Genomic DNA, 17,773 nt, shown 5'->3' on the forward strand with positions numbered 1-17,773 from the left:
TAGTACTATCATACATATAAATAAATACATATCTATATATGTATATACGTTTATAGTCAACCTGCGTTCGAGCTACCTAAGAACTAGGCCCAACCTTAAAGATAAAAGAGACCAAATTCTTAGGCCAGCCCAATCCATATAAAATTTTAAAATTTTAGACTGGATCATTTCAAACTTAGATTAGACCCAATCGATTGACCCCGCCCAAATTGCACCCGGGAATGGTCGGTATATGGATGGATTGGTACTCAACCCGCACCCAACCTAACCCAACCCACCCATTTGGTACTCAACCAGAGAATTGGTACCAAAGAAAACAATCTTCCTAGAAACTGGCTAGCCCTGCATTTATGTATATGTTCCTTTTCCTAGTAGGTTGGTTAAAGGTGGTAAAGTCTGGAAGGGTCTATAACCCCCAAACAAACCTTGGATCAAATATCATCTTAAATTCTAAAGATTGAACACATACCCCATTACTCACCAAAAAGAATGAAAAACAAAATCATATAGTCATGGTGACACTAAACAGCAAGACATAGCAAAAAATTACCTCTTTGGGGAAGTACATGTAAAGTAAAAAGGAAAACAAAAGATAAATGAAACAACATTAGGTGTTCTCATTTATTGTACTATGAGAACAAATAAGATGAAGGCAACATTTTTTTTTTCTTGAGGGTTTCCAAGAATAAAGGACTTTCTTTCTCCATGTTTGGCTGAAAAGTGTATGAACACATCAACAAGAACTGAACTCCCAAATAATATGAGAAGGATTCCGCAGCATCCTTAGCCTTAATTGCATCTCTCCCCATCTTTAATCTGCATTAACAATTACAATTGATATTTTTTAAACAAAAACAGAATCAATCGCAATTTCATATACGCACTCAACCATTGTAAATACTTAGCCTTCAACTTTAGCCCAGCAATAGCAACCTCCTTGCTCCTTTCATTACCAAATATAGATGCATAATTTAATCACTTGAACAGGAGAATGGAAATAGCCTTACTACTTATCTAGATATTAAAACAGTAGATTTATCACAAATTATGTAAAAACAATTGAACAATTAGAGCTCTTGGTTTTCTTTTAAGCCCAAAGTTTATTACATTGACCTCATTCAGTGTACTACTTGTCTAAGATTTATATTTGAGAGAGAGATCCTGATGGAATCATTAAATGGTGATTCCTAGATCTCCTTGTGATGGGGTATGTAGCATGGTGAATGGATCATGTTCTAGTCTGGTTGTTAGAGTACACAAAACAGGGGCATTTTGGTCATTTGGGTTTATCTATTTGAGAGTGAAAAGTCGGTTTTATTCAAGTTTAAGTTATGTGTCCCATCACTTATGAGGGACAGTATGGTCTTTCTTGTAACTATGTCATTGGAGATAAATACAAGTGGGTCGACTAGAGAGGACAGATTTTCCTCTACTGGTCGAACCCTTCTTCTTCTTCTTCTTCTCCTTCTTCTCTACTGTAGCCTAGGACTAAATAAGGTTTTCACATGGTATCAGAGCGCATGTAACAAGTTCAGATTTGCTCGTCTTGCTCTTTTTTTTTTGGTTTACCCAATTTTTTTTATCGCTCTCCTCTCTAGGGTTTTGCATATTTCTCAAGAACCACTTGGAGATTAAGGGAAAGGCTGAAAATGAGTGGTCATTTTTCTCTATAGGAGGCCTTCATGCCTCCGGTTTGTGGTGCAGTGGCTGTTTGTGGTGATTGGTAGGAAGCTCTCTATTCGATGGTACAAAGAGAGCAAGTTTAGGTGAACAGTGTTCAGCTGAGTACAAGTTGGTTCTGCAGAGTGCAGTGTAAGTGTTTGGTTTAGTGGCTGAGTGATTTCAGCCCTTGTATTTGGTGTGTGAATGGTTCTGTAGTGTGCAGTACAAGTGTTTGATTTAATGAATGAGTGATTTCAGCTTTTGTATTTGATGTGTAATGTGTATTTGAAGAAGTTGGTGGTGCTGAAAGTGATAAGTTTTGTGGAGGTGCGTGAGGTTGTGCTAAATATTTGAAGGTGAATATTCTACATATAACAGTGGTTTCTTTGTGAAGTAAGGTGAATTAGTTAAGATGGCATCAATTGGAGATGGGAATGACAATAAAACAGGCATTATGATTTCTCCAGATTACCTAAATGTTCAAATGACATCTATTAAGTTGAATGGTGAGAATTATGTGCCGTGGGCAAAATCTGTGGAGGTGTTTTTAAAAGCCAAGAAAAAAAGTAAAACATGTGAGAGAGGATAAACCCTTCTCTGATTCTCTAGGGTTTAGTGACTAGGAACAAGAAGATGCACAAATAATGACATGACTGTAGAATAGCATGGAACTAAAAATTAGCGTAAACTTTATGTTCCTAGATACAACTAAAAAAATCTAGGATCATGCTAAGAAACTGTATTCTGGGCAAGACAATACAACTAGGGTGTATTAGTTGTACCAAGAGTATTTTAATCTGAAGCAAGGCAGTCAAAGCTTGGAGGAATACTATGCAAATCTGAGGAATATCCGAAATGAGTTCAATGTGTATCATCCTCTGACATAGGATGTTCAAATTCAACAATAACAGCGTGGGCAACTTGATGTGACAAGGTTTCTAGTGGGTTTGAAGGCTGAATATGAGTCTGTTCGAGCAAAAATACTAGGGGGGTCTGCTCTTCCCTCACTTGAAGAAGTTTTTGCTCGTCTTAAGAGGACATCTATTGAGTCTACAGGGCATTCTTCTCTCTCAGATAGATCTAGTTTTGTGGTGACTAGAGGGGGAGGCCATGGAAATAGAGGTGGTGGTGGTGGCCGTGGACTTCTAGGTAACCATGGTGGTCCCATGTTTAACCGTGCTGATGGCCGGAGTGGAGGTTGGGACTCAGGGGGAGGTCGTGGTAAAGGAAGAAGTAATGCCCTTAGGAAGTGTACATACTGTGGATTAGAGGGGCACACGGTTAATTTCTGTTATGATTTACATGGTCCACCTAACACTTGGGCTAACCATGCTGTAACTAAGGATAGTGGTATTGGTACTGAAAGTCAGCAACCTGACCTGATCCCCTCCACATCTACTGGTGTTTCTAGGAAGGAGATGGTCAGTGTACTCTGTGCAGTATATGAGCAGTTCCTTCAGACATCTTCTCAGCAGAACACAACTACCCTTGCCCATTCAGGTATGGCTTGCTTAGCTTCCAAGCCTTCACACTGGATCATTGACTCTAGAGCCTCGGACCATATGTCTAGGATTCCTAATGTATTTTCTTCTCTTTCTCAGTCCTCCACATCTCAAACAGTTACTCTTGCTAATGGTTCTACACCTCCCATCTGTGGTGTTGGTGATGTTGATCTCTCCTCCTTATCTTTATCACCTATTTTATATGTCCCCAAATTCCCCTTTAACCTTATGTGTGTTAGTAGATTAACCAAGTCACTTAATTGTTCCATAACCTTTTATCCCTCTTCTTGTGTGCTCTAGGATCTCAAGACGGGGATAAAGATTGGTGGAGGGTATGAGGCAGGTGGATTGTATTACCTTGACGGTGGTGGCCCTCTTGTAGCTTTTCAGTCGTCTCTTACTCATTTTCAATGGCACTGCAGATTTGGCCATCATTCTCTCAAGGCTCTGAAGTTGCTGGTTCCTTCCTTTAGTCATCTTTCATCTTTAGATTGTGAGTCATGTCAGCTTGGGAAACATCATAGAGTCTCTTTTAGTCCAAGAATTGATAGTCGTGTCTTGAGTCCTTTTTCTTTAGTTCATTTTGGTGTCTTGGGTCCGATCAAAGTGATGTCATACAATGACTATAAGTATTTTGTAATTTTTGTTGATGACTTTTCAAGGATGACATGGATTTATCTTATGAAAGATTGCAGTGAATTGTTCTCTATTTTTCAAAAAATTTATGCTGAAATACGTACCCAATTTGGTGTTCATATTAAAATTTTTCGCTCCGATAATGCCAAAGAGTACACCTCTATACCATTTCAGCAATACTTAGTGCACCATGGGATAATTCATCAATCTTCTTGTGCCTACACCCCACAACAGAACAGTGTAGCTGAACGGAAAAATCAACATCTCCTTGAAACTGCTCGATCTTTAATGCTTAAGTCCTCTATACCATTGCAGTGAATTGTGCCTACACTCCACAACAGAATGGTGCTCTAAGTATTGCTGTCCTCACATCCTATGTTCTCATCAATCGGATGCCCATGTCCATCCTTGGAAGTCAATCTCCATTCTCGGTGTTGTTTCCCACTTTGTCTCCGTTTCTTCTCACTCCAAGTGTCTTTGGATGTGTTTGTTTTGTTCAGAACTTGGGGCTTGGTTTAGACAAGTTAGATGCACGAGCTACTAAGTGTATCTTCCTTGGCTACTCAAGGACTCAGAAAGGGTATAAGTGCTATAACCCTAACTTCCATAAGTCATTTGTGTGCTCCGATATCGCTTTCTTTGAATCGGTTCATTTTTTCTCGGATGCCGTGGTTTCTTCTCCTTCCTCCGTAGTTCCTCTTCCCGTCCTTGTTGCGGATCCCCTTCTCTTAGTTCCCATTCCATTTGCACATTCACCTCTTGTGCCAGTTACTACTGAGAGGCCACCAATCAGACAAATGTAAAATTACAGAAGAGAACCGACCCCTCCTCCAATTCAGCCATTGTCGATAGATCCTGTCATTGCTTCTTCTTCCTTGGACCTTGATCTTCCTATTGTCCTGCGGAAAGGTAAACGCACTTGTACTTCTCATCCTATTTCACACTATATTTCAGTTGCTCACCTTTCTGCTTCTTATCGCAACTTTATATCATTGCTATCATCTGTTTCCATTCCCAATACTGTCCAGGAAGCCCTTACCTCCCCAGGGTGGTGGCAAGCAATAGAAGATGAACTATTTGCTTTACAACATAATCACACGTGGGAACTCACTGCTCTTCCTCCTAGTAAGCATGCTGTTGGGTGTAAGTGGGTCTACATAGTGAAGTATCTTCTAGATGGCAATGTGGAGCGATTGAAGGCCAGGTTAGTGGCCAAGGGCTATTCTCAGTTGTATGGTGTGGACTATATGGAGACATTTTCTCCTGTGGCTAAAATTGCTTCAGTTTGTGTGTTGGTTTCATTAGCTGCTATGTATGATTGGCCTCGTGTAACTTGATATAAAAAATGTTTTCCTACATGGTGATCTCATTGAGGAAGCGTATATGGAGCAACCACCAGGGTTTGTTGCTCAAGGGGAGGATGGTAAGGTTTATAGATTCAAAAAGGCAATTTATGGACTGAAACAATCTCCACGCGCATGGTTTGGCAGGTTCAGTGAAGTAGTGAAAGACTTTGGGATAAAATAGTGTCAGGTAGACTATTCTGTGTTTAGCCATGACTCAAAAGATGGAAAAATCTTGTTAGTGGTGTATGTTGATGATATTGTCATAACTGGGAGTGACAATAATGGGATTGACAGGTTGAAGAAATTCCTATAGGACCACTTCAATACGAAAGATTTGGGTAAACTAAAGTACTTATTGAGAATAGATGTTGCAAGGTCAAGGCATGGAATTAACTTATGTCAAAGAAAATATGTTCTTGACCTACTTAAAGAAACATGACTGTTAGGTGCTAAATCAACAGACTCCTATGGAACTTAATGTCAAGTTGAGTGTTATGCAAGTGAAGAGTTTGATAATCCTGGAAGATACAAGAGGTTGGTGGGAAAGTTGAATTATCTGACTATTACCCGACCAGATATATCATTTGCTGTAAGTATGGTGAGTCAGTTTATGCAACATCATCGGATTCCTCATTGGGAAGCAGTTCTAAGGATTGTTAGGTACCTGAAGGGTGCTCCAGGTGGTGGTTTGCTATACAAAAGTAGATGGACTCTTGAAATAGTAGGATATACAGATGCTGATTGGGCTGGTTCTATATCAGACAAGAGATCAACTACAGGGTATTGTACCTTCCTTGGTGGCAATCTTGTAACTTGGAAGAACAAGAAACAAACAGTAGTGGCAAGGAGTAGTGCAGAAGCTAAGTACACAGCTATGACTCATACCACATGTGAAATAGTATGGTTGAAGAACTTGCTACAAGAGATGGGGTTCTCGGTTGACAAAACTATGAGACTATACTGTGATAACCAAGCTGCTGTTCACATCTCTTCCAAGCCAGTCTTCCATAAGAGAACCAAGCATATTGAGGTCAATTGTCACTTTGTGAGAGAGTGATAAGTGGAATGATAACCACATCTTATGTGAGTTCAGGAAATCAGTGGGTAGATCTCTTTACAAAGGGATTGTCTCGGGGCAAAGTAGATTATATTTGTAACAAGTTGGGATTATATGACATATACTATCCAACTTGAGAGGGAGTGTTAGAGTACACAAAACAAGGGTATTTTGGTCATTTGGGTTTATCTATTTGAGAGTGAAATGTCTATTTTATTCAAGTTTAAGTTATGTGTTCCATCACTTATGAGGGGCAATATGGTCTTTCTTGTAACTATGTTATTGGAGATAAATACAAGTGGGTCGATTAGAGAGAGGACAAATTTTCCTCTATTGGCCGAACCCTTCTTCTTCTTCTCCTCTTCTTCTTCTTCTCCTTCTTTTCTACTATAACCTAGGACTAAATAAGGTTTTCACACTGGTAATAGCCCTTTTTTGACATATAATGTTGACACATATTTGGTGCTAGTCTTATTTCTTAACTACTACTATTGAAGAGATGATGGTTATGACAATTACTGCCTTACTTTCTAATGCTAATTACTACAAGGCATGCATTGAGCATTATACTTAGCTTGTTGAAAGAGATTTTGATCTTAAATGTCAACCTAAATTGTTTGCCTTAACATATTAGCAATGATGATCTGAACCCAATAATATACCAACATATACTAACTAATTGTATTTATTCCATACACTTTTTCCAAGAGTAAGATGAAAAATTCATTAAACAAAAAAGAGAGATACAATCCTATAGCTGACAAGACGGCACCTAGCTCTGCAAAATTCCACTCTTTGTTAGGACTTAAGTTTTACTTGTTTAATCATATCTGTACTTTAAAAATTATTTTAATTGTGTTTGAAATAAATGTAATTGTAGATATATCTTTTATTGTTTAATTTTTTCATCCCCTCAAAACCTCTGTAGCCTAAAATTTGGTAGTTTGAATTTTGTTTGGCTCAAATAAAATCAAAATTTTGTGAAATTTCTTCAAGGCTAAAGACTATGGTGTTAGCATATTTAGATACTAAGTCATTGTGCCTTGACCAAAGCATGAAACTAATTAAAACAGGGCACCGATTGGCAATCCAAGAAGCGCAAGCGCAATTCTATTGATTCTAGCACACAGGTTGACCTTCCCTATAACAGTAAATATTCTTTTCTCCCTTGTCCTAGAAGCAGATTCTATTATCAAGGTAAAGCAACAACAACTTTTCAGATGAAAAAGATTGTGTATTCTGAGAGCTTAAACTATCAAACCACAATCTTGTACAAGTTTCTAATTCCATGAAATAAACATAAAACCAGTATACCTGAAAGTTGTCCATTGATAAAGACATGTAAAGCATGGCCAAACAACAATGGGGTTGAAAGGTCATGCCCTATCAGAAAGTGTTAATAGAGGCACAGAGGGAACAGAATTTTCACATCTTATACTCGGATAACAAATTCAAGTGTCTCAGGGTGTGACCAACATTTATGCTTGTCAATACTTCTAAAGACCCTGCACAGATTATGAAAGATAGCACTCTTACATGGTGCTTAGGGAAGAAACTACACAGGAATATCCATGAGCTAAGATGACATTGTACCTCAAAAATATCAGAGTATGACAGAGAAGACAACAATATGAGGGTGTTGTGGGGATCCAAAGTCACAAGCAGCTCTTAGAGTTCTGTAAGTAGCATCAGAAATTAAACCATGAGTCCACCAATATTCGAAAGGTGCCACATAATCATGGCAATCATGAGTAACAACGTTTCTAACCTGAAAAGGAGAACGGAAACTAGAAACCATATAAATGTTGAATTGCGGTTAAGCATAAAGAGTCCAAGACATGCAAAAGAAAATTCTCATCAACTTACAAAGAAACCTTTGAAATTAATAGAAGGATTCTCTGGTAAACAAGTTAAGATAATTGCGGAACATATTGATTTGGAATAGATAGAGCAAAAACAACTAGAGGGGTATTATCGTAAACACCCAAAACAATAATTAATTTAAAAAAAGCACCTGTCCTCTGGTCACTGGTGGTATACAAGTCAGATAAAGTATTTGAATACGAGAAACCGACCACCGTTGGAGATTCTAGGAAAAGCATCTTCGCCGCTGCAACACACAAAAATGCGATTAGGATTACGTATATAGGCGCCAATTATTCTCTTTTTCCCTTACAAGTTTTGATAAGAGAACAGAGGTTACACTAAAATTTGACATACGATTGTTCCAAGCATAGGGGTTGAAGAAGAGGGTCTTCCTTTCGGGATGGATACGGAATGGCCACATCTCTTCAGCCGCACCATAAGCCATAGATGAGCACCCGGTCCCTCCATTCAGCCACAAAATGAGTGGTCTTGACTCGGGCCAACGACTTGTCGGTGCCTCTGTTAATCAGTACAACAAGGCTCTGTTAGCCTGTTGACTTGGTGATCCTATCTCTCTCTGGTGTTGAAGAGGAGAAGTAGAACAGTAACCTACCAAAAGAAAAACAAAACCCATCCATTTCATTGTCATGTATCTCGGTGATCTTATCTCTCTTTGGGTCTCGAAGAGAAGTAAAAGAACAGTAACCCACCAAAAGAAAAACAAAACCCATTTCTCATTAGCAAAATTGGAACCATAATGAAATATAATAAAATAAAACCAAAATCAAACAACAATTCCTCCTGCTAGAGAATCAAACCAAACTGTAACCCCAACCATGTAGGTGGAAGGAGTACCTAATTTGAAAAATTGCAAATGCATTGAGGGGGTAAGAGAGCGGAGAGGCAGAAAATAGAGAAAAAAATAAAATAGATCTCGAAAAAAAAAGATGGAATATGAACAAATATCACGTTATGTAATAAAAAAATATAAAGTATGAATATGTATGATATCTTGCAATGGAAAAACTCGAGTATACAATAAATGAACAGTAAGATGGGAGAACACTCCTTTCATATTAATATATATAAGATATAAGATCACATTAAAATGAAAATGAAGGCAAAAAGAATATCATAAAAATTTTACAATTTTGACACAACTTGAATGAATGACCACAAGCTTCCTGCTTGCTGGTATTGAACTTCATTCCTTTTTCTAATATTTGTCAACTCAAGTGCTAATACATGAGTCACCTGTCAAAAAAAAAAGTGCTAATACATATGAGTCCTGCGTTGCCTCCCGAGTCCTTGTCACCACAAGGGAGGGGGCATTACTATTTGCTAATTACTTAATCTATTAATTTCAGATAACACTTCATCATATGTGTAGGGCAGGCCGTGCATGGTACTACTACTCAGTAGTCAGTACTCACACTCTAGTGTTTCTTTGTGTATATATTTGGTTTAGGCCCCGAATTTGGGGACTTGAGCGGTAGAGATTTGAGCAAGGAAGTGTTCAGCTACAAAGCGCCTTTGGATCTTCCCAGTTGCAGTCTTCGGGAGAGAGTCGGTTATGAAGACTTTCTTAGGGACCTTGAACGAAGCCAGATTCTTCTTGCAAAATCTCAGCACTTCCTCCTCCCTTATGTCCGTATCTTCTCTAGGAATCACCGCACAGTTGATCTGTTCACCAAAAGTTACAATACAGAGATGCGTTAAACATCCATAAAACGCCAAATTTGACCATACAAAGGCTTCAATTTTTCTGGTCTTCCTTGGTTCGGGCCACGGCATTTTGTTCATTTTGGGGCGGACATAATTAAAGGACGTCAGTTCTTTCTTAAATAATAAATATAGTTGTAACTTACGAGACAGGGACCGCATTTAGGTTGATGACTTTGACTTGAGGCCTGCTTACCCACCCCAATGGAGCCAACCCAAGTTCAGTCACTCAAAGCCATGGCCAAGCCAATGATCTCAACCATAATCTATAATGGTGATTAGTGGGTGAATCACAGAATCTAATCACTGTCGCAGTAGGATAGTTGCAACCAGTGAATGTCGTTCACACACGCAAATTGCCTCAGGTTGAAGGCTGAGTAGCTTGAGGACACACACACACAGGACGCTCTTGGGCTTTACCTCTTCGCCATATTTATCGTCGGGAACTCCAAAGGCAACCGCCTCGGCAATGTCTGGATGAGACAAGAGAACTGCATCCACTTCAATCGGTGAAATCTTCTCTCCTGAAGACAAAAAATAGGACGAATATTATAGTAAGAAACTATCGAACTTACTCGTCCATAAAGTTTTATCCTGAACTGAGTCGACAAGTTTCTTAGATTTTCTCAAAACTATATCTAAATTCTAAGAACACGAAAGCTATTATTATAAGAACAAAAAAAAAAAAGGAAATTGATTTACCTCCGCGGTTGATAAGCTCCTTGATCCGGCCGACGAGATGCAGATATCCCTCCGAGTCCAAGAAGCCGACATCTCCGGTATGGAACCATCCGAAACTGAAGGCCGCCTTGTTGGCTTCAGGGTTGTTCTTGTAGCCTTTGGTTACATTTGGCCCCCTAATACATACCTCCCCCTTAACCTCCGCCGCTTGTGCCACACCATTCTCATCCAGTATCGCCATCTCCTGCCCCACTGGCTTCCCAACCGACCCCGGCTTGTGCGCACCGTCCTCAGGCAATGGATTCGTCGCCATCAGATGCGACGCCTCCGTCATGGCGTATGCCTCCAACACCGGAGCGTTGAATGCTTCCTCCAGCCGAGTCAATATAGACGGCGCCAGTGACGCACTGCAGCTCCTTATGAATCGGAGCTCCGGGTACTTTGGCTCCGGCTTACTGAGGTGGCGGTCTAAGATGATCTGGTGAATAGTAGGGACCGCCGTATACCACGTAGCGTTATAAGCGAGCATGTCTGACCAGAACGTGGAAGCGGAAAAGCGTCCCGCAGCTGGGAGAGTCACGGCGGCTCCGGCGACGAGTGAACTCAGTAACCCGGCCATTAAACCGTGAACGTGGAAGAGCGGAAGGACCAGAACGGTTGAGTCGGATTCGGTGATTTTGTACACGGATTTTATGTTATTTACAGAGGAGGCGAGGTTGAACTGCGTAAGGGGCACACCTTTTGGGCGGCTCGTGGTGCCGGAAGTGTGGAGGAACAGCGCTACGTCGGACGACTCGTTGACGATTCGGTCTATCGAGTTTGGAAACGAGACCGTCGTCTTGGAGTCGGAAGACGACGAAGACAGATTCACGTCTTCGTCTTCGTGAGACAGCGTGACTGTAATGTGGGGGATGTTGAGTTTCGCAGCAGCGGCTTGAGCCGACTGGTTCCCTTCTTGCGATGTCAAGAGGAGATTTGATTCCGAATCGGACAAATAGAACTCAAACTCTTCCGGAGTGTAGGCAGGGTTGAGCGGTGCAGCCGTGGCTCGGGCTCGGATTACAGCCAAGAACATGACGACGAACTGCAAAACGACAAAATTTATGCACGTACATACATAAATTAATGGATGAAATCGTCGTCCTTGTACTTGGTGTTTATAATTTATACAAGAAAAAATTATTTGAATAAAATAGTAGCCGAGAAAATTTTCGCAATTTAAAAAATATACCAAAATATTTTCTGATGTTCGCAGCATTGAGAATGCAGGGTAGTGATGTCATGAGAACGAAGAACAGAAACAAGGTAGCTTCGATTAGGGAAATAAAATGGGAGGACAGAGGAATCGAACCTCGGCAGTGTTGGGGAAGGTGAGAGCAACGACATCGCCGGCGTTAATACCGGAGGCGATGAGGCGAGAGGCGGCTTGATCGACTAGTTGTTGCAAACGAGCATGTGTCAAATCGTACTTGCCGGAAACGGAAAGAGCTCGGCGGGAGGGGAACTTCCCGGCGGCTTGCTTCAACAAACTGGTGAGAGTGAGTTTCTCCATATATTGACCCTGTATTTGTTGTGTTTATTGATATATATATATATTTCTATAAACGAACTGGAGTCTAGAGGTGGGAGATGGCCGGATGGGGGTGGAGAAGGGGGGAAGAGGTAAGGATATATAGAGGAGGAGAAGGGGCGCGTGATGCGTGATGCGTGAAGGAAGGTAGAGAGGGTTTCGTTCCTGGGAGGGCAGGCCGCTACGTGGAAAAAGATCAAAGATGGTCTCATTAGTGTGGGCCAGGGTCGCCTGGCAGAGATGGTCAGCTTGAGTATGCCAACTGCCATCTTTCTGGTGTATTCTCCTTTTCTTATAACGAAATTGTCTAAAATTCATTAATGATTTTTCGATATTTCTCTTAAATTCATAACTTTTCATAACCTCAGCAACCCATGTCAGTTATCTTTTGTTTTCTAAAATTTATTATCCGCTAGAGTACCTTAATATTTATTAACAGAAATTGTTCATGGCAGCATAAATACAATTTTCATAATTAAGGGGATTTGGTATCGTGACGAGGCGGCCTTTGGTCTTGCAGCTAGACAATACGGAGGAGGGGCAGGTGGAGTACGCTGAAAGAGAGTAGATTTACAGATTTTTTCATTTCGCAAAAAATTGAGGACGAAATGATGTTGCGCGATCTTAGTACTTCCTACTATTGATTTGCAAGAAAGGACCAGAGAATTTGGGGTGGTTAATCCGGTGAGGTCGCTCTCATGCTTAAGTCTGTAAACTGATGCGAACTGAAAAGTTTAGAGAGTTTAGAGAGTTAGAGAACTAGAGAGTAGAAAAATCTCGCGTACCTTGCACCATTGGGGTTGGTGCCTTTATATACTAAAGTAGTCATGGAGCTCACGAAAGAGCTCCGGGATATCCGGGGTGTGGAGATAGAGTTCGTTCCGCTTCCGAAGGAGCAGTATATAGGTAAGGCTTATCATTCCACTTCCAACTTCGACGGAGTCGGGATGAGTCCTCATTGTGATCTCGGAAAAGTCAGGATTTGTTAGCTCATCGTAATCACGAGAGATTCGGGATCCGTTGGAGAGACCTCTAGAGTTGGTCATGCGGGAATTAGTTACGTGGCGATTCGAGTTGTTGGTCCCGAGCTGATACTTCGGTCTTTTAGTTCCGAACTAGATTTAATACCGAGGTGACCCTGCATCGAGGCGAACCTTATGCCGAGGCGGCCCTTATGCCGAGGTGACTGAATACCCGAGGTCAATTGTTGCGAATTAAACTTGTCAGGCTGAGTTGTCATCTCTTTGTCAGGTCGTGTCCACGTGTCCCATTTTTGCTAGGTCGGAGCCAAATCACCCTTCATCAATTGCACCCACTCCCCGAGCCAGGGGTCTCAACCCGGTGCAGGGAGTTCATGATGAGTACAGGTGGATTTGGCACGAGGTCTAGGCGGTCTGACGGGTGAATCATTGGTCAGACCAGCTCGACCGCTTGGCTCAACTAGGGACAACCCAGGTCGCGTAAGGTGTACGCACGGACGTCAAGCCGTTTTATAAACTCCGCGGACGTCAAAACACGCGCTAAACTGATTTTAACCTCAGGGGTCGTGCAACCGGTTTTCCTAGGAGTCGTTGGATTGTGACGATCTCGACTGTTGATTCTCGGATATAGTGGCTATAAATAGGGGGAAAGGGACTCATTTTCTTTGCCACAAGTCCGATAATTCACATTCTGAGGTCGCACTCGAAGTCCTTCAGTTCGGTGTCTTCCCGAGGTCGTCTTCCTTTCTTTAGTTCGGTCTCTCTTTTGGTGAGTCTCCCCTAGCTCTCTTTTTCAATTCCGCGTCTTCCATTATGTCTAGTTTTAGCTTTGATAGTCTTTTAGACAGGAGTGGTGAATCCGCTGGAGCTGAGGTGGGTACATCGGCTCAGGCCATAGATCTTCATCCTGCCAAGGAGGTTAGTTCGGGTTAGAATGCATTCCGCAGTCCTCCCGAGGTGGACTCACCCCGGGGGGAGCGAGAGGCCTCTGGTGACCTAGCTTCCACCTCGCATCGAGGTCGGGTGCCAGATAATTTCGGCCCGTCGACAATGACGGCGGACATGCTCCTATCCCTAGTAGCCCGGTACAGACTTCCCGATAACCTTGTGTATAGTATCCCCTTAGAAAATTTCCCTTGGGAGCACGGTCATGACGGGATCGTAATCTTTGAGGAACGGCTCGTAGCTGGTCTTCGACTGCCACTTCACCCCATGATAGTCAATGTCATAAAGTTGTTTAACATCACCATAGATTAGTTAGCCCGAACTCCATCTGTAATGTAGTAGGAACCATCTCCCTTTTCCACGACTATAGCCTTCCTCTCGACCTCGACATCTTTTCTTCTATTCTTTCTATCAAGAAGAACTTGTCCTGTGTTCTGCCCGAGCACAGGCAAACTTACTACCTGTCACCACGTCTAGGCTTCAAACTCTTGCACGAGCTCCTGAACAAGGTCCCGGCCTGGAAGAGGCGATACTTTGTGGTCCGCAACACTGAGGGGTGGCATTTCCCGACCCATTGGAGGGCGGCCATCCAGGACCCCGGTGTCCATCTGGACCTGAAGACAAGGGAGGCACTCCGATCTTGGGCGGAGCTCGGCTTGAAGTTCGTAGACTTCGCGACCGAGGAGAAGCCTGTGTAGGCCGGTCTGAGTCTTGGTAGGTCGTTGTTTGTTGTATTTCCTTTGTTTTATTTCGGTATTGTTTCTGACAGTTCGTTTTTGTTGCAGCTATCATAGACATCCCCGTGACTGAACTCTTTGGGAGTATGAAGAAGGGTAAGAAGAAGCGAGCTTCAAAAAGAGCTTGCATTGAATCCCCGCTGGCTGCTGTTCCAGAGCCCGAGCAGCCATCTATCGCCGAGCAACCTCCTGTGATAGACTTGGTCGAGGAGGAATCTGGTAAGCTCTCCCTGCTCCACGAGCCCAAGGAGGCGACGTCTTCGGAGCCCGCCCCTGCAGTTGCTGCTTCTTCAGGCATCGATGACGCAGCTCAAAGCATTCTGACTCCGAAATATGGCCTCAAGAGCAAAAACGCAGTGTATGCCGAGGAGGTCGCTGGCTGGGCCAAATTTCCGTTCGCTCAGCTCGGAGCCCGAGCGGCTACCCACTGCATGGTGGTTAGTTTTCTGACTTATCTTCTCCTTCGATCTTGTACTTGGTTTTTCATGTACTAATGCTTGTTTTCTTCTCTTGGTAGGTGAATTCTGCCATCCATGCCTTGGCTTATCAGTCCGAGGTGAACATGAAGCGGGCCCTTGCAACCGAGGAGTATTCCCGCAAGGCCCATACCGAGCTGAACTTAGCCCGCAATGATAATAACCAACTGAAGAAGGACGCGCGGGCTAAGAAAGAGCTGATCACGCTATTGATGTTCGAGAAGAAGGAGCTCGTGGAGAGGGAGGCAGCGCTGAAGAGGGAGGTGGAGAACCTCGAGGCTCATGTAAAGGAGTGGACTGAGATACTCCTTCAAGTAGTAGAGGAGGCCAAGGTTAAGGCCATTGAGGAGTACAAGACTTCGGTGGAGTACCGGAGGGAGATAGTCGAGGTGGGGACGACAAGCTACCACAAAGGCTTCAAGCTTAGTAGGTGGTTGACTTGACGTGAGTTCCCCCAACTTGATTTTAGTGCCATAACTACCTCGAGGATCACAAAGGAAATGACTGCCGAAGCTGCTGAAGATCTGGACTCCGAAGCAGAAAGTGACAGCGACCTGTTGGATGACGTTGAGGAGACCAGTGCCGGTGAGAGCTGCATGAAAACGGATCCTCCTACCGAAGCCTCAGACAATGGTGAGGAGCCCCGAGATGACTAGAAGCCTCTCCTTGATCCTTTATGATGTATACCCCGAGCCTCTGAGCTCGGTTCATAGTGGAAGTTTCTTTTTTTTTGTACTCAAACTTTGGATCAATGAAATATAAGCATTTTGACTATTTCTGTGCAAAACTTTCTAAGTGTAAACAACCCCCGAACTGGCGAACTAAACCACATAGGAGCAAAAATGTCATTGTTGGTTGCCCCGAACTATCAAGCTAACGGGCTGGACTACGAGTAGGGATAATCGAAGTAGATTTTTTCCAAGTGTTGGTTACCCCGAATTGTCGAGCTAACGAGCTGGACTTCGAGTAGGGGTAACTTCGCATTATTGTACGCCGAGGTGGGCAGACATTGTAGGGTATATACCTGACCTGTCTGCGCACGGGCTACTTTCTTAGGTGTCGATTATCCCTTAGTGTCGAGCCATCGGGCCTAACCTCAAATGGGATCAACCTGTTGTTATATGCCGAGGTGGACTAGACGTCGTAGGGTTTGTACCTGAGCTGTCTATGCCTTGGGCATGAAAACCGATTTGCTTATGCCGAAGAGGCGACTAGGACTTGTCTGCCTATGCCGAAGAGGCGACTAGGATTTGTTTGCCTATGCCGAAGAGGCGACTAGGGCTTATCCGCCCATGCCGAAGAGGTGACTGGGACTTATCCGCCCATGCCGAAGAGGCGACTGGGACTTATCATAGTGCCGAGGTCTTATGTCACCTTGGCATCATGGCCCTTGGGCTTCTGGGAGTGACTTGTAGTCCTCTCAATAGTTCGGTGATCACAAGTATTATCTTCTTAGGTTGCTGATGTTCCACGCTTGAGGTACTTGCTTCCCTTCCAGAGTCTCAAGCTCGTACGTACCTTCCCCATATACCCGTCTTACTCGGTACGGACCTTCCCAAGTCACCGACACCAGGCTTAGGTATCATAACCTTCTGAAGAACCAGGTCGTCGACGCGGAAGTGTCGCTTCTTGACCCGGACATTATAGTACCGAGCTACTCTCTGTTGGTAAGCTACAGTCCGGATGTATGCCAGGTCTCGTACTTCTTCCACCAGGTCTAGGTTAGTACGGAGCTTGTCATCATTTGTCTCTTCCTCTGTCCTATCGCTGGCGGGAATGGGCCAAGGATGTTGATTCCCCACTACGCGAAGGGCCACGGTCAAGTGAGGTTGTTTCAGATTGGCAGCAAGTCAGTGGTGGATGTTAGCGTGCTTCTGACATTTGTCGCACTTAGTAGCCCTGTCATAACGCCTTCTGTGCGAGAGCCTTGCCCCCCAAGTGTCCGCCGCACAAGCCTTCATTGGTGTCGTGGAGTACGTACTCGGCCTCTGAGGGTCGCAAGTAGCGCAAGTAGGGGAGCGTGAAGGACCTTTTGTATAGCTGTCCGTCTATAATGACATACTTAGCCGACTAGCACTCTACCCTTCAGGCTGCATTGCATTCTGTAGGGAGGGTTCCGTGAATCAGGTAACTCACGAGTGGGTCAATCCAGCTCGGTTCTGCTTGTTCTACAGGAGCGACCTCTCCTGCCCCCCGAGAATGATAGGCCGAGGTAAGTCCTCTATATACACGGTCCGCATAGTGTTGGAGCTTGTGCTGGCTAGTCGGAACAAGGCATCGGCCTCAGCGTTCTCGAACATAGGAATCTGTTTGATGAAGTAAGAGATGAAGCCGCGCAAGTTCTCCCTAACTTTGGCCAAGTAAGTAGCTATGGTGGGGTCACGGACTTCATACTCGCCGCTAACTTGGTTGACTACGAGTTGAGAATCGCTGCATATGACGAGGTGCTTTGCCTTCATCTCTCTGGCTAGGGTGAGCCCGACGACCAATGCTTCGTACTCTGCTTCGTTGTTCGATGCCGCGAATCCAAATCGGAGTGCGTATTCCAGCTTCACCCAAATCGGAGTGTATATTCCAACTCTGTGAACTGTGC

General features: G+C 43.3%; 3 protein-coding genes across 3 annotated transcripts; 1 reads left to right on the plus strand and 2 right to left on the minus strand.

Moving 5' to 3' along the window:
- Positions 1–516: 516 nt before the first annotated feature.
- On the minus strand, positions 517–8,678 carry LOC104608708 (serine carboxypeptidase-like 26). Its single transcript, XM_088890529.1, has 6 exons — positions 8,424–8,678; positions 8,218–8,313; positions 7,972–7,990; positions 7,797–7,879; positions 7,518–7,708; positions 517–816 (listed from the first exon to the last, which is right to left on the minus strand). The coding sequence occupies exons 1-4, from the start codon at positions 8,512–8,514 to the stop codon at positions 7,807–7,809; spliced, it is 279 nt and encodes a 92-aa protein (XP_088746655.1). The 5' UTR covers positions 8,515–8,678; the 3' UTR covers positions 517–816; positions 7,518–7,708; positions 7,797–7,806.
- Positions 8,679–9,112: 434 nt separating this feature from the next.
- On the minus strand, positions 9,113–12,169 carry LOC104608710 (putative CoA ligase CCL9). Its single transcript, XM_010274765.3, has 4 exons — positions 11,824–12,169; positions 10,494–11,556; positions 10,212–10,315; positions 9,113–9,752 (listed from the first exon to the last, which is right to left on the minus strand). Exons 1-4 carry the CDS (start codon positions 12,022–12,024, stop codon positions 9,534–9,536), a joined length of 1,587 nt encoding a protein of 528 aa, XP_010273067.1. The 5' UTR covers positions 12,025–12,169; the 3' UTR covers positions 9,113–9,533.
- Positions 12,170–12,896: 727 nt separating this feature from the next.
- LOC148790777 (uncharacterized) lies at positions 12,897–15,920 on the plus strand. Its single transcript, XM_088890812.1, has 2 exons — positions 12,897–15,141; positions 15,222–15,920. Exons 1-2 carry the CDS (start codon positions 14,791–14,793, stop codon positions 15,621–15,623), a joined length of 753 nt encoding a protein of 250 aa, XP_088746938.1. The 5' UTR covers positions 12,897–14,790; the 3' UTR covers positions 15,624–15,920.
- The last annotated feature ends 1,853 nt before the right edge of the window (positions 15,921–17,773 follow it).

This window comes from Nelumbo nucifera, chromosome 6 (genome assembly GCF_055504915.1).
Source record: "Nelumbo nucifera cultivar China Antique chromosome 6, China Antique-T2T, whole genome shotgun sequence".
Lineage (NCBI taxonomy): Eukaryota > Viridiplantae > Streptophyta > Magnoliopsida > Proteales > Nelumbonaceae > Nelumbo > Nelumbo nucifera.

Excerpts from the sequence above, each read along its gene's own strand:
- LOC104608708 (XM_088890529.1), bottom strand. The coding sequence starts at position 8,514 with ATGGCTTATGGTGCGGCTGAAGAGATGTGGCCATTCCGTATCCATCCC. Across the intron at positions 8,314-8,423 it reads CCCCTATGCTTGGAACAATC|CGGCGAAGATGCTTTTCCTA; the intron begins GTATGTCAAATT and ends TGTGTGTTGCAG.
- LOC104608710 (XM_010274765.3), bottom strand. The coding sequence starts at position 12,024 with ATGGAGAAACTCACTCTCACCAGTTTGTTGAAGCAAGCCGCCGGGAAG. Across the intron at positions 11,557-11,823 it reads CCTTCCCCAACACTGCCGAG|TTCGTCGTCATGTTCTTGGC; the intron begins GTTCGATTCCTC and ends GTCGTTTTGCAG. Across the intron at positions 10,316-10,493 it reads GGAGCTTATCAACCGCGGAG|GAGAGAAGATTTCACCGATT; the intron begins GTAAATCAATTT and ends TTTTGTCTTCAG.
- LOC148790777 (XM_088890812.1), top strand. The coding sequence starts at position 14,791 with ATGAAGAAGGGTAAGAAGAAGCGAGCTTCAAAAAGAGCTTGCATTGAA. Across the intron at positions 15,142-15,221 it reads CGGCTACCCACTGCATGGTG|GTGAATTCTGCCATCCATGC; the intron begins GTTAGTTTTCTG and ends TTCTCTTGGTAG.